The sequence below is a fragment of the Elephas maximus genome, chromosome 7 (assembly GCF_024166365.1).
Source record: "Elephas maximus indicus isolate mEleMax1 chromosome 7, mEleMax1 primary haplotype, whole genome shotgun sequence".
Taxonomy (NCBI): domain Eukaryota; kingdom Metazoa; phylum Chordata; class Mammalia; order Proboscidea; family Elephantidae; genus Elephas; species Elephas maximus.
The window spans coordinates 61,876,157-61,892,718 of NC_064825.1; the positions used below are offsets into that span (position 1 = coordinate 61,876,157).

The 16,562-nt window shown below is 41.2% G+C and overlaps 1 protein-coding gene across 7 annotated transcripts in view; it reads left to right on the forward strand.

Annotated features, from left to right (window-relative positions):
* The window catches only part of PPFIBP2 (PPFIA binding protein 2), a 173,050-nt gene that overhangs the window by 37,428 nt on the left and 119,060 nt on the right, over positions 1 to 16,562 (forward strand). For all 7 annotated transcript variants that reach the window (XM_049890266.1, XM_049890260.1, XM_049890264.1 and 4 more), the window contains exon 2: positions 1,493 to 1,592. In XM_049890266.1, the coding sequence (XP_049746223.1) occupies positions 1,539 to 1,592 (54 nt within the window). In that variant the 5' untranslated portion in view covers positions 1,493 to 1,538. The remainder of the gene's footprint in view (positions 1 to 1,492; positions 1,593 to 16,562) is intronic.

The window sequence follows — 16,562 nt, forward strand, 5'->3', positions numbered from 1 at the left end:
TGAGGAAACTGAGGCTCAGAGATCACTCAGTAAATGATAGAGCTGGGTTTGAACTCAGGCTCTCAGAACACAGCCTGTGAGTTTAGTGGCTACAGTCTGGTACAGTTCAGTGTGGCTCTCTGTGGTCCTGAAATCCTTTTCTGCACCATCCTCAAGGCCACTCCTCACTTGCCTCGCTTCACTCCAAAGGTCCAACTTCACAGAGAGAATAAGCAGGGCACCTCAGACTCTTCCATTTTGTCACCTGCAGGGTGCTCGGGTGCAGGAGCTGTGCCTGGGTTGTCCCCAGCACTTAGCCTACTAGTCACATGTGTAGGTTTTGCAAAATGAGTAAACAAATGACTACTCCTGCCTCCAGCTAACAGGTGGGAGCTGTGTCTCTTAGGATTACAAATGTTCTTTCCTCCTTGGAAAACACAATGTGGAAGAGGAATTAAATTCCTTGAAAGTCCCTTCCTGACACTTAGGGAGGTGGGGTGGGAAGTTAGAAAATGAGAGGAGGTTGCAGGAAGGCAGCTTAATTTAGAGGCCTTTCTAAGTGGCAGAGTGGTCCAGCGATGCAGCCACTTGCCCTGGGGTGAGGGCAAACAAGTCCCCATCCCTATAGTTAGAGCCCCCCAAGGAGCCCTGGTGGTGCAGTGGTAAAGTGCTTAGTTGCTAACTGAAAGGTTGGTGGTTCAAACCCATCAGCCACTCCATGAGAGAAAGATGTGGCAGTCCGCTTCCATAAAGATTTCCGCCTTAGAAACCCTACGGGGGCAGTTCTTTTCTGTCCTATAGGGTCGCTATTGACTCCATGGCAATGGGTTTATAGATAGGGCCCTTAGAGGAGAGATTCAGCTTTAAGGCAGTGGCTGGACTGTGTATCCTTTGAGATGTTCTTTAGCCCTGAGAAGATGGGATTCTGCAGCTGAAATGGTGTTAGGTAGAGTGGCACTGAGACTGTAGGATGTGGTGCTCCTGGTTTCTTGGACCGTCTTCTCTCTAAGAAAAGAGGTGAAAGTAGCAATGGAGGCCTCTCCACTTGGATCACCACCTCCCAAGAAAAGTGTTACAGGTGTAACCTTAAGGCATCCAGATGCCTGCTGTGGCCATCTTGGTCCATGCTGCTGCAGTGCAAGACCTGAGCCAAGTCCTTATCACGGGTGCTGCTGTCGTGCACCCTCCCCAGGTGGCAGTTGGAGCTTCTGGAGCCTGGGACTAAAATCATGGTGAGGTGTGGCAATTGCTGTCTTGCTGCTACCGGTAACTCCGGAGAGTCCTGGAGGCTTTTCAGTTACGTAAGAGAATGGGATCATGTGTTAATGATTTTTAGAAAAGGAACATTCATGCTAGGAGGGAGAAGACAGAGATGGCAGAAACCACACACTGGCTACCTGGATTCTTATGAAAGCAGATTATGTGATGATGGAATACAAGGGTTTTGCAGTCTTGTCTGCATTATGTGGAACTGTCTGTAATTTTTTCCCTTTTTCTGTATTTGCACTTTCAGTAAGCAGAGGAGGAGACAACTTAGGCAACAGGAGTCATGGCATCTGATGCGAGTCATGCGTTGGAGGCTGCCCTGGAGCAAATGGATGGGATTATTGCAGGTGAGGTCAGGACTGTGGAATCCCAACAACCTACGTGTTGTCCTCCACGTTGGAAAAACTGTTTTCTCTTTATGGTTAGATGTTTCTTATTGCTATTCATGCCATCTCTTTTTTAAGTGTACAAACTTGTAGAACTCTGATATCTCATGGGATAGTTTAGGTCTGTGGTGAGACCATTTGGATGTGCCATATGTTAGCATCCATATAACTGTGTCACTGTTTGGATCCTGGCCACAAGCAGTTTGGATGCAAAGAGATATACTCTGAAAATTTACAGTAGAGCTGAACATGGCTTATTATAGCCATGCTGAAACTCAAAATCTGCCACTTAATGCAGGTGTCAACTCAATTCACCAGTTGGCCCCTGCTGAATTTGGGAGTCAGGAGGCCTTTTGTCTTGATTCACCTAATGATTAGCACGCACTTTATACTATATATTTTTTTTATCCATCTCAACTGTTTGTTTTACTGTTTGCATTAGCTAGTTAGGGACATGCTCTATGAAAGCCAGCCTAACTGTGGTGAATTGGAATGGACAGCCATAGTGGGCTGTCCTGACTGATGAGACTCCCTGATGGGGCATCTGGAAGCCCTGTTGATTATAACAGACCTATTACTGAAAATCTTTCTAAAAGGCCCCAGGTCTTCTCTCTGGCCTTAGCTTGTACAGTTTAGTGACCTTATTTCTGATTGGGTATGCTGCTCCCAGACTTTGCTTCTCATTGTGTGGGGCTATGACAAAGAAAGGGAAAGGAGGAAGGTATTGGGCTGTGTGTGGCTAGACCCCAGGAAGTACATGGGATACTTGACATGGCCCCTTTTCAGGTATTTGCTTTTCTTTCCATCTTGCAGAGAACACAGGGGTGGATTAACCAGTAAGCAAGCATGGCCTTACAGTAAGCAGGCACTCAAGAACTTACTTGTATTTACTTACTAACCTGTAGTGCATACCTTGTGTATTGGGTAACCGGTCCCTGAGAGAACATTTGCCCTCTGAGGGTTCTCGGTCTTTGAGCCTGGATGGGGAAAGTTGTGTGTCTCTCAGCTTTTTTTGTTACCGGTGGCACTGTAACATGTTCTATCTGTTATGTGTCAGATTCTTAATTTCTCAGAGAGGCCAAGAGTAAAGTTCTGCTTTCCTCCACAGATTATAATGCCCTGTCCTAGATTAGGATCCCTGAAGCCTTACTGAGGGGGAGAAAGTGGATTTCCAAGGCATTCTTGGCAGATCTTTCCTTTGGAGATTGGTAGGGAGGAACACCTGGGGCCACACTGGCTGGTTGAAATTCAAGTTCTACAACAAGTTACTTATTGTGCCTCAGACAGTCTGGTCATATTTAAAATGGGAATAATGGTAGTATCTACCTTAGAAAGTTGTTAAAGGAGCCCTGGTATCACAGTGGTTAAGTGCTCAGCTGCTGACCAAGAGGTCAGTGGTTCAAACCCACCAGCCACTCCGCGGGAGAAAGATGTGGCAGTCTGCTCCTGTAAAGATTGCAGTCTGCTCCTGTAAAGTTTACAGTCTTGGAAACCCTATGGAGCAGTTCTACTCTGTCCTGTAGGGTCACTATGAGTCAGAATTGACTCAATGCAATGGGGTTTAGAGGATTCTTATGTTAACACATGTAAGGTGCTTAGAACAGTGCCTAGCATATAGATAACATATATAGTACTTACCAGCACTACATAGGTGGAGCAAATGGTTTGCTCTTGGCTACTAGCCTAAAGGTTGGTAGTTTAGACACACCCAGCAGAGCTATAGAAGAAAGGCCTAGCAATCTACTTCTCTAAAGATTATAGCCAAGAAAACCCTGTGGGGGAGTTCTACTCTGTAACACATGGGATCACCATGAGTAAGAAGCAACTCAACCGCAGCTAACAACAATAGTGGTATTATATTACATTAGTTTTTGGAAAATTAACCGGAGACAAAAAAATCTTTATCATGTTGACTCTTCGCTGTTGTTGTTAGGTGCCATCGAGTTGATGCCATCTCATAGTGACCTTATATATAACAGAACGAAACACTGCCTGGTCCTGTGCCATCCTCACAATCATTATGCTTGAGCTCGTTGTTGCAGCCACTGTGTCCATCCATCTCATTGAGGGTTTTTCTCTTTTTCACTGACACTCTACTTTACCAAGCATGTTGTCCTTCTCCAGGGACTGGTCCCTCCTGATAACATGTCCAAAGTATGTGAGATGAAGTCTTGCCATCCTTGCTTCTAATGAATATTCTAGCTGTACTACTTCCAAGGCAGATTTGTTCATTCTTCTGGCAGTCCATGGTATATTCAATATTCTTCACCAACACCATAATTCAAAGGCATCAGTTCTTCTTCAGTCTTCTTATTCATTGTCCAGCTTTCATATGCACGTGAGGAGATTGAAAACACTATGGCCTGGGTCATGTGCACCTTAGTCCTTAAAGTGACGTCTTGGCTTTTGAACATTTTAAAGAGGTCTTTTACAGCAGATTTGACCAGTGCGATGCGTCGTCTGATTTCTCGACTGCTGCTTCCACAGGCGTTGATTGTGGATCCAAGTAAAATAAAATCCACGACAACTTCAATATTTTTTCCATTTATCATGATGTTGCTTATTGGTCCAATTGCGACTCTCCCGTAGGAACACAGTATAGTTCTCATTTATTCAAGCCCATATTTCATGTATTTAGATTTTGTGGTTTTCATTATGTAAGTCAGTCTTGCACATGATTTGGTAGGCTGGCCTGGGGTCTACAAGATTAGTACAAAGTCTTTTGACTGGTCTCTGCTTCTGTTTTTTGTCCCCTATAGACCACTACGTGACCAGGGTTTCCTTGTGGTATATAATCTAAAAAGACAAAACCAAACCCAGTGCTGTCGAGTTGATTCCGACTCATAGCCACCCTATAGGACAGAGTAGAACTGCCTCATAGAGTTTCCAAGAAGTGCCTGGCAGATTCGAACTGCTGACCGATTGGTTAGCAGCCGTAGCACTTAATCACTACGCCACCAGGGTTTCCATTTGTGGTGTATAGTAGGTGCTTAATAAATATTTTTCACATATGTATTTTGTTTACTTTTGTTAGTAGAATATTCATTCGTTGTTTAGTAGGCAAAATATTGATTTCTGTATGTAACGTTTATCTGGCTGCATACTGAACTTCATTCATTTTCTCTATTTGTGCCTTTGTTTCACTGATTCTTTTGAAATAAGAAATCACTATGTGATTTTTTGAGGACTCAGTGGTTAGCAAGTCCTATGAACCATCTCTTAAATAGTAATTGGCTCACACAAACATTTGATAGGAACTACTTCGGAAGTCCTGGTGATGTAGTGGTTAAGAGCTATGGCTGCTAACCAAAAGGCCTGCAGTTTGAATCTACCAGGTGCTCCTTGGAAAACCTATGGAGCAGTTCTACTGTGTCCTATAGGGTTACTATGAGTCAGGATCGACTTGACAGCAACGGGTTTATTTTGGGTTACTTGACAGATAATTCTACATTGAGGTCATTAGTATCTGGAGGGCATGTAGTCTATGCTGTTGATGAAAAGAATGATAATAACTGTTGAATGCTTTTGTGATAGGCAGTTTTTTCAAGATTATTAATACCACTCTCATTTTCAAGATGGCTGGGCCCAGTTGGGCTGAAGAGGTTAGTTAGGTCACCTTTGTGGTTTTTAACATGGACTGTGGAGTTGGACTGTTGGGATTTGAATCTCAGCTCAGCCACTTAAAACTGGCTCTGGAAACTTTGGGCAAGTTGCTTAACCCTTCTGAACCTTGGTTTCCTTATATATAAAATAGTGGTAATGATCAGTCTATCTCATAGTACTGTGAGGATTAAATTAGTGCAGATAAAGCACTTAGTGCCTGGCCCTTAGCAAGTGCTCAAATGGTGAGAGTTAATTGTTTTTATTGATATTAGTATTATTGATATTATTATTTTACCATCCAGGGCCATAGAAATGTTAAATGGCTGCACTAAAATTTGAGTCCAGGGCCATCTGACTCTCTTTAAGGCTCCTTTCATTCCCATTTTGGATTTATGATGTGTAGTGGAGCCCTAGGAGCTCTGTGGGGTGGTTTATAGGAGAAAAGAGTTAACTGGGAGGAAGATACAGTTCTGCTTTTGCTTCTGAGTCCCTCAGCCAGAGCTGTTTTGCTCTCATCTGTCTTGCACATCAGTCTTCCAAGTAAGTTTTTCTTTGTTCAGAAGGTGGCAGAGCTAAAAGAAAGTTTGAAAAATGTGGTACCACATCATGATGCCGCAGATAATAGATGTGTATCCTGCAGAAATGACATTTAAATCTTCTTCTCTTTATTCATAGTCTCTTATTAATTTGAAGTGGAATAAGGTCAAGTAGTGCTGCCACCACTACCAAAACACAACTGCTTTGCATCTGTTAAAGTACTCAGACAAGTACCCAAGGACTGTGTTTTCTCACCTTATGAAAACACAGCTGCCATTATTTCAGTGGAAGAAACTTCTGTAGGCTTCCTGAGCTCCCCAAATAATATTTATGTAAACAAACAAAAAAATTCTCATTAAAATAGACACAGTTACTTCAATAATGATTATTAACAATCATAATACTACATAACAAGAAATCTCCCTTTAATTAGTCTAAAATTAGGCTACTATTAGAGGAAGCGCTGGTGGCCTAGTGGTTAAGTGTTACGGCTGCTAACCAAAGGGTCGGCAGTTTGAATCCACCAGCTGCTCCTTGGAAACACAGTTGGGCAGTTCTGCTGTGTCCTGTAGGGTTGCTGTGAGTCAGAACTGACTGGACAGCAACGGATTTGGGTTTGCTTTTCTCCCCAAAATACTAGTAAAGAAATGAAAACAATGCAAATGATGTGAGAGATCATCACTCCTATAAACGAAGGATTTCAACAGTTTCTTGTTTGAACCCCTGCTGAGAATTTGTATTTCTAACAAGTTCCCAGGTGATGCTAATGTTGCTGGTTAGGGACCAATTCTGAGAACCACTAGTAGAGCCAACCCACTGCCTTTGAGTGGATTACAACTCATAGCTACCCCATAGGGTTTCCAAGGCTGTAAATCTCTACAGAAGTAGACTGCTACATCTTTCTCCTGTAGAGCCAGTGGTGGTTTTGAACTGCCAATCTTTTGGTTAGCGGTCCAGCGCTTTAACACTGCACCACAAGGGCCCCTTACTAGTACAGCAGTGGTTCTCAAAATTTGTCATACATGAGAATCACCTGAAGATTTTGTTAAAACAGATTCTGATTCAGTATATCTGGGATAGAAATGCAGATTCTCAGCAGGGATTTGAACCAGAATGAACTGTTTTGAAGCCCTGCTATAAACAAGCAAGTCAGGAGTACTCTGAGAAGAAAACCTAAGGCAACAGGTGCCAAATAATGCCTTTCCAGAGCCATAAGGTAGTGAAGCTCATCTCAAGGCACTAGTGGCTTGGGAGGCATGAGAAATTAGAGACTTGGTCTTGTAAATGAAAAATGAAATGCCTTGTAAGCAAAAGTAAGAGTATTAAACTCCTTGTAAATTTAAATTCTTGAAATCTGTGTATGCATATCCCAGGTGTGACCATACTTGGTGGGAACCCCAGGGTTTTATATCAGAAAGATGGAAAGACATGACTGTTCCCCACAAGACCCCCAGACCCCACGTCAACAGTGATTTGTTTCTAACAGAAAAGACCGTTGTTAAGGCTTCCAGTAGGATGTTAACCTTTGATCTGGTCTTCCTCCAGATTAGTCCCTGTGATTCTGCCCACAAATAACACCATAATTGAATTACACTGACGACAATTCAAATTGAACTATACGTTTAATTACGTCCCTGTGGATGGCCCTGAGCAACTGCCATAAAGGCTGATTTTGCTTAGGACTTAATTTGTGGACTAACAGGTTTAGTGGCTGCTTGAGGCCACTTCTGGAGTAGCACCAGACAGCCACGTGGTCAGGACACAGAGGGCCACTTATTCCTCTTTGCTGAGGCAGGAGGTTACTCAAGCAGTTATCTACAAACTGTACCCACTGATGAGGAACAGTTAAAAGGATTCTGTTTTATGAAGGTTAAAAGAAAAACAACAACAAAAAAGCTTACACTGCCTAGGGCCTTTCTACCAATGCTGATTAATGTCTGGGTTTGTAATAAAAATTGTTCAGGGGCAGAGAAAGTTCTGATCAAGACTGAGATTATTCGCTATCATGGATTGAATTGTGCCTCCCAAAAATATGTGTCAATTTGGCTAGGCCATCATTCCCAGTATTGTGGAATTGTCCACCATTTTGTCATCTGATGTGTTTATCCTATGTGTTGTAAATTCAACCTCTGTAATGCTAATGAGACAGGATTAGAAGCAGTTATGTTAATGAGGCAGGACTCAATCTACAAGATTAGGTTGTGTTTTAAGCCAATCTCTTTTGAGATATAAAGGACAGAAGCAAGCAGAGAGAAGGGGACTTTATACCATAAAGAAAGTAGTGCCAGGAGAAGAGCAAAGAGCGTGCCCTGTGGCCCCAAGGCCCCTGTGCTGAGAAGCTCCTTGACTGGGGAAGATTGATGACAAGGACCTTCCCCCAGAGCCAACAGAGAGAGGAAGCCTTGCCTTGGAGCTGGTAGCCTGAATTTGGGCTTCTAGCCTCCTAAACTGTGAGAGATTAAATTTCTGTTTGTTAAAGCCATCCACTTGTGGCAATTCTGTTATAGCCGCACTAGATAACTAAGACATTCGCCTTGGCTGTGGATGTTTAAAGGCTGATGATGGGTCCATCCATGCTCTGAACTGTCCTTAACTGGCCTTGTAGTGGTCGGTAACAGAGTGTTGCTGTATGCCATTGAATTGATTCCTACTTGTAGTAACCCTATAGGACACAGTAGAACTGCCCCACAGGGTTTCCTAGGCTGTAATGTTTACTGGAGGAGCCCTGGTGGTGTAGTGGTTAAGCGTTAGACTGTGGTTCGAACCCACCAGCTGTTCTGCAGGAGAAAGATGTGGCAGTTTGCTTTCGTAAAGATTGCAGCCTTGGAATCCCTACGGGGAGTTTACCCTGTCCTGTAGGGTCCCTATGAGTTGGAATCTACTTGACGGTAATGGGTTTTTGTGAATCTTTACAGGACCAGGTCACCAGGTCTTTACTCCAGCAGAGCTGCTGGGTAGGTTCGAACCACCGACCTTTCGGTTAGCAGCTGAGCGCTTAACCATTTTGCCACACAGTAGTGGGACCTAAACTTGGCTGTTTTCCATTCAGGCTTTCGGTTGAGAAAAGCCTGATAGTACTTTGTTCAGAAAAGACTCAAGAATGAAGGTTTGAGATGTCTAAACGAGCAGAGATATGAAAGGCTGCCCTTTGTGTGAAGAGGTCAAGATAGCCCTCTATGACAACCACTGTTCAACAGCTGCTATTCATTTTTTTTTTCTTTCTTGCTGGCAGAACCAATCTCCCACTCCTTTTTGGGAGTGTGGTCTCATTTTCTGTTCTCTGGAAGAGATTGGGTAAGACTGGAGTTATTATTTGTTTCTTAAATATTTGGCTTTAGTTATAGGAACTCACCAGCAAAACCCTGTGGACCTGATATTTTCTCTTTTTAACCGTTATGGACAGTCACATTTTAATTTATTCCTCATTGAGTTTTGGCAAGTTATTTTTCTAGAAATTCGTCATTTTTGCCGAGGCTTTCAATTTTATCAGCCTACCTAAAGTTGGTCCTCATATTTTACGATAAAAGATCCGTTACACTAGTAGTTATATCCCTTTTTTTTGTTCCTAATATTGTGTATTTGTGCCTTCTATCTGTTCTTTAAACAATATTGCCAGAGATTATCTTTTTTTAATGATTAAAAGAACTGACTTTTGGAATTGTTGATCAGTCTCCACTGTACGTGTGTTTGTGTCTGTATATCGCTTATTCTGTAAATATATGTCTGTATATGTATAACAGTTGCTGTTGAGTCAACTGAAATTCATGGAGACCCCGTGTGTGTCAGAGTAGAACTGTGCTCCAGAGGGTTTTCAATGGCTGATTTTTCAGAAGTAGATCACCAGGCCTTTCTTCTGAGGCACTTTTTTGGCTGGACTTGAACCATCAACCTTTTGGTCAGTAGTGAGTGTGTGAACCATTTTCACCAGCCAGGAACTCCGTATATGTATATATAACAACATATACACATTATTTTTCTATACGTAATATACATATGATTTCCTTGGTGTCTGTTTTTTACCATTTTCTGCTTTGATGTATCTCTTCTCTTTCCAAACCTAAGTAAATAAATCAAACAGTAATATACATTTTAAATTGACTTCTAATTTAACTGTGTTGCAGTTAAAGTGGTCTCTATGATACTGGTACATTGAAATTTATTGATTCTTGCTTTATGGGCTAGATTAGAACACTGTCAGTTTTCATTAATGTGCCATATTTGGTTGAAAGGCATGTGCGCTTCTTCAGTTGTTAGGTATAGTGTTCCATATTTGTCCATTACATCCAACTTGCTAATTGAATTGTTTGAAACTTCTCAATCCTTATGGCTTTTTTTGTTTATTTGCTTGCTTGTTTGCTTGATCTTATCAGTTTCAGAGAAATGCATATTAGAATTATTCTATTAGATGATGTATTTTCTCTCCATATGATTCTGGATGTTTTGCCTTACATATTTACATATTTTGGCACAACTCAATGAGAAGAAACAGCTGTAGACATCCATTAATAATAGGAACATGGGATATACGAAGTATGAATCTAGGAAAATTGGAAATTGTCAAAAAAGAAATGGAATGCATAAACATCAATATCCTAGGCATTAGTCAGCTGAAATGGGCTGATATTGGCTGTTTTGAATTGGACAATCGTATGATCTGTTATGTCAGGAATGACAAAATGAAGAGGAATGATATTGCATTCGTCATCAAAAAGAACATTTCAAGATCTGTCCTGAGGTACAGTGCTGTCAGTGATAAGATAATATCCAGACGCCTTCAAGGAGGGCCGATTAATACGACTATTATTCAAATTTACGCAACAACCACTGAGGCCAAAGATGAAGAAACTGAAGATTTTTACCAACTTCAGTAGCTTGAAATTGATTAAACATGCAATCAAGATGGATAGATAACTCCTGGTGATTGTAATGTGAAAGTTGGAAACAAACAAGAAGGAACAGTAGTTGGAAAATATGGCCTCAGTAATAGAAATGACGCTGGAGATCGCATGATAGAGTTTTGCAAGACTAACCACTTCTTCGTTGCAAATACCTTTTTTCAACAACGCAAATGGTGACTATACACATGCACCTCGCCAGATGGAATATACAGGAATCAAATCGACTATATCTGTGGATAGAGATGATGAAAAAGCTCAGTATCAGTCAGAACGAGGCTAGGGGCCGACTGCGGAACAGACCATCAACTGCTCATATGCATGTCCACGTTGAAGCTGAAGAAAATTCGAAGAGGTCTGCTAGAGCCAAAGTATAACTTTGAGTATATCCCACCTGAATATAGAGACTATCTCAAGGATAGATTTGATACGTTGAACACTAATGACTGAAAACCAGACTAGCTGTGGAATGACATCAAGGATGTCATACATGAAAAAAGCAAGAGGTCATTAAAAAGACAGGAAAGAAAGAAAAGACCAAAATGGATGTCAGAAGAGACTTAGAAACTTTCTCTTGAATGTAGAGTAGATAAAGCAAAGGAAGAAATGATAAACTAAAAGAGCTGAACAGAAGATTTCAAAAGGCAACTTGAGAAGGCAAAGTATTATAATGAAAAGTGCAAAGACCTGGAGTTAGAAAACCAAAAGGGAAGAACACATTCAGCATTTCTCAAGCTGAAAGAACTGAAGAAAAAATTCAAGCTTCGAGTCACACTATTGAAGGATTCTATGGGGAAAATATTAAACAACGCAGGATGCGTCCAAAGAAGATGGAAGGAATACACAGAGCCACTGTACCAAAAAGAATTGATTGGCATTCAGCCATTTCAGGAGGTAGCACGTGATTAAGAATTGATGGTACTGAGAGAAGTCCAAGCTGCACTGAAGGCATTGAGGAAAAAACAAGGCTCCAGGAATTGACAGAATAGTAATTAAGATGTTTCGACAAACAAATGCAATGCTAGATGTGCTCACTTATCTATGCCAAGAAATTTGGCAGACAGCTAGCCGGTCCATTCCAAAGAAACGTGATCCAGCAGGATCCGGAAATTATCAAACAATATCATTAATATCACACCCAAGTAAAATTTTGCTGAAGATCATTCAAAACTGCTTGCAGAGTACGTCAACAGGGAACTGCCAGAAATTCAAGCTGAATTCAGAAGAGGAGGTGGAACGAGAGATACCATTGTTGATGTCAGATGAATCATGGCTGGAAGCAGGGAATACCAGAAAGATGTTTACCTGTCTTTTATTGAATATGCAAAGGGATTCAACTTTGTGGAGCATAACAAATTATGGATAACATTGCGAAGAATGGGAATTCCAGAACACTTAATTGTGCTGACAGACCTGTACGTAGACAAGAGGCAGCTGTTCAAAAAGAACAAGGGAATACTGCGTGGTTTAAAGTCAGGAAAGGTGTACGTCAGTGTTGTATCTTTTCATCATACCTTTTCAATCTGTATGCTGAGCAAATAATCCGAGAAGCTGGACAGTATGACAAGTGGGGCATCAGGATTGGAGGAAGACTTATTAACAACCTGTGTTATGCAAATGACACAACCTTGCTTGCCAAAAGTGAAGGGGACTTAAAGCACTTACTGTTGAAGATCAAAGATCACAGCCTTCAGTATGGATTACAGCTCAACATAAAACAAAAACCCTCATGACTGGTCCAATAAGCAACACATCATGACAAACAGAAAAAATATTGATGTTGTTAAGGATTTCATTTTACTTGGATCTGCAAACAACACCCACAGAAGCAGGGAGACATCAAGCAACCCATTGCATTGTGCAGATCTGCAGCAAAAGACCTCTTTAAAGTATTACAAAACAAAGGTGACACTTTGATGACTAATGTGTGCCTGACCCAAGCCATGGTAATTTCAATCACCTCATGCTTACGAAAGCTGGCCGATCAATAAGGAAGACTAAAGAAGAATTGATGCCTTTGAATTATGATGGTGGCAAAGAATATTGAATATACCATGGACTGGCAGAAGAACGAAAAATCTGTCTTAAAAGAAGTACAGCCAGAATGCCTGTTAGAAGCAAGGATGGCAAGACTTTGTCTCACATACTTTGGACATGTTATCAGGAGGAACCAGTCCCTGGAGAATGACATCATGCTTGGCAAAGTGGAAGGTCAATGAAAAGGAGGAAGACCCTCAAGGAGATGGATTGACACAGTGGCTACAGCAATGGGCTCAAGAATAGCAACAATTGTGAAGATGGCGCAGGACCGGGCAGTGTTTCCTTCTGTTATACATAGGGTCTCTATGAGTGGGAACCGACTCAACAGAACACAACAACAACAACATTTACATATTTTGAAGCTGTGTTTTCTTCTTTTTTTAAAATTACACGAACACAAGTTTAGAATTATGACTACCTGGTGAATGGAAGCTTTTACCACTATATAGTGACACTTTTGGTATCTAGAAATGCTTTTTGCCTTAAAGAGTGTTGTGTCTGATATTAATCTAACTGCCCCAACTTTTGTTGCTGTTGTTGTTTTCTTGGTATTATTTTCTTCCATTCTTTTTCTATGTCCTTTTGTTTTAGGTGTGTCTTTTGCCAAAAGAATATAAGTGGGTTTTTATCTTTTAATCCAATTTGACAGTGTCTGTGGCTGGTTTGGAAACCCTGGTGGCATAGTCGTTAAGTGCTATGGCTGCTAGCCAAAGGGTCGGCAGTTCGAATCTGCCAGGCGCTCCTTGGAAACTCTATGGGGCAGTTCCACTCTGTCCTGTAGGGTCGCTATGAGTCAGAATCGACTCAATGGCAGCGGGTTTGGTTTTGTTTTGGTGGCTGGTTTAGTCTACATACATTTCTTGCTCACACTGTAAGTCCTGCTCACATCTACTTAGTGCTCTGGTCCATGTCATCTTTGCTCTGTGACGTGAGTGTCCACCATTGCCAGAGGCCAGCGCAGGTGGAAGAGATATGGTGAATTGTGTGCACTGGCTCTGAAAGAGTTTCCCTTGAAAAGGACATATGTATTGGGGAAACTAGTCGTGTAGCCCTGAGTAACTTCAAGGGGCAGAACTGGAATCATAATATGACCTCAAATAGAGGAGAACCAAAATGTTTGTTAATAACCCTAATGATTACCAGGTATATACTTAATTGCTTTGGAAAGTAATCATTAAAAAGTTTCTAATACTTGAATTTTATGTGGTTATATCCCTTCAAAGAATTACTAAACCTGTATTAAATTTTGTTTTTGCCATCTTAAAAAAATTTCTCAGGTGACCTCTTAATAATTATCAAAACTAGCATTGATCGAGGTCATTGGCTAGTGCAGTAGTTGCAACCCAGCCTGTGCACTAGAATCACCTGGGAGCTTTCTATTACCACAGGTTAGACTTCAGACCCATTCAGTTAGAGTCTCTGGAGGAGGGACCCAGGCAGTTCTTAAAATTCCCTGGGTGATTTCAACGTGTATCCAAGGTTGAAAACCTGCGTGCTGATCTATCTTCTCTAAGAATGCCTTGTTGTTCAAAATTGAGTACAATACTAGAGAGAATGCCCCAAAAGAGAAACTTTACTAGGAGCTTGAATATAAGATGAATTGCTCTTTTCTGAGAAATAATTTGGGAAAAAAAATCTGGCCTTACTTAGGTATTTAAAAAAATAATAAAATAAAAAAAAATAAAATAAAAAAGTATTTATTGTATCTCTTATATAGTTCTATTATATCTAGATATTAAGGCACAGATTTTCTTATTTCTTATACCTGGTTGCTGTTATTGTTGTTATTAGGTGCCATTAAGTTAGTTCCAACTCATAGAGAACATATATCCAACAGAACGAAACTCTGCTTGGTCCTGTGCCATCCTCACAATTGTTATGCTTGAGCCCATTGTTGTAACCACTGTGTCAGTCCATCTAGTTGATGGTCTCCCTCTTTTTCTCTGACCCTCTACTTTACCAAGCATGATGTCTTTCTCCAGGGACTGGTCCCTCTTGATAACATGTCCAAATTATGTGAGACGAGGTCTCTTCGTCTTTGCTTCTAAAGAGCATTCTGGCTTTACTTCTTCCAAGACAGATTTGTTCCTACTTCTGGCTGTCCATCATATATTCAGTATTCTTTGCCAATACCACAATTCAAAGACATTGATTCTTCTTTGGTGTTCCTTATTCATTATCCGACTTTCACATGCGTATAAGGCAATTGAGAACACCATGGCTTGGGTCAGGTCACCGTAGTCCTCAAAGTGACATCTTTGCTGTTTACCACTTAAAGAGGTCTTTTGCAGCAGATTCGCAGGATGCAGTGCTTCCATGGGCGTTGATTGTGGATCCAAGTAAAATGAAATCCTTGACAACTTCAATTTTTTCTCTGTTTATCATGATGTTGCTTATTGGTCCAGTTGTGAAGATTTTTGTTTTCTTTATGTTGAGGTGTAATCCGTACTGAAGGCTGTGATCTTTGATCTTCATTAGTAAGTGCTTCAAGTCCTCTTCACTTTCAGTAAGCAAGGTTGTATCATCTGGATAACGCAGGTTGTTAATGAGTCTTCCTCCAATCCTGATGCCCTGTTCTTCGTTACAGCTTCTCGGATTATTTGCTTAGCATGCAGTTTGAACAAGTGTGGTGAAAGGATACTACCCTGACACACATGTTTCCTGAGCTTAAACCACGCAGTATCTGCTTGTTCTCTTTGAACGACTGCCTCGTGATCTATGTACAGGTTCCTCATGGGCACAATTAAATGTTCTGGAATTACCATTCTTTGCAAGGTTATCCATAATTTGTTATGATCCACACAGTCGAATGCCTTTGCATAGTCAATAAAACACAAGCAAACCTCTTTATAGGATTCTCTGCTTTCAGCCAGGATCCATCTGACATCAGCAATATATCCCTTGTTCCACATTCTCTTCTGAATCTGGCTTGAATTTCTGGCAGTTCCCTTTTGATATATTGTTCCAGCCACTTTTGAATGATCTTCAGAAAAATTTTACTTGTGAGTGGCCATCTAAGATACTCCACTGGTGTCACTCAGTCTGGAGCAAGGGAGGATGAAGAAAACCAAAGACACAAACTAAAGATTAGTCCAAAGGACTAATGGACCACAACTACCACAGCTTCCACCAGACTGAGTCCAGCACAACTAGGTGGTGCCTGGCTACCTCCACCTACTGCTCTGACGAGATCATAATAGAGGGTCCTGGACAGAGCTAGAGAAAAATGTAGAACAAAATTCTAACTCAACAAAAAAAGACCAGCCTTACTGGCCTGACAGAGACTGGTGAAACCCTAGGACTGTGGCCCCCAGGCACCCTTTTAGTTCAGTAATGAAGTTAGTCCTGGGGTTCACCCTTCAGCCAAAGATTAGACAGGCCCATAAAACAAAATGAGACTTAAGGGACACACCAGACCAGGAGTAAGGACTAGACGGCAGGAGGAGACAAGAAAGCTGGTAATAGGGAACCCAAGGTTGAAGGGGAGGGTCTGGGCATGTCGTGAGATTGGTAGCCAATATCACAAAACAGTATGTGTACTAACTGTCTGATGAGAAGCTAGTTTGTTCTGTAAACCTTCATCTGACGTACAATAATAAATTATAAAAAGAAAAAATTTTACTTGTGTCTGATATTAATGATATTGTTTGATAATTTCCGTGTTTGGTTGGATCATCTTTCTTTGGAATAGAAATAAATATGGATCTCTTTCAGTTGATTGGTCAGGTAGCTGTCTTCCAAATTTCTCAGCATAGATGAGTGAGCACTTCCAGCGCTACATCCATTTGTTGAAACGTCTCAATTGGTATTCTGTCAATTCCTGGAGCATTGGTTTTTGACAGTGCCTTCAGTGTTT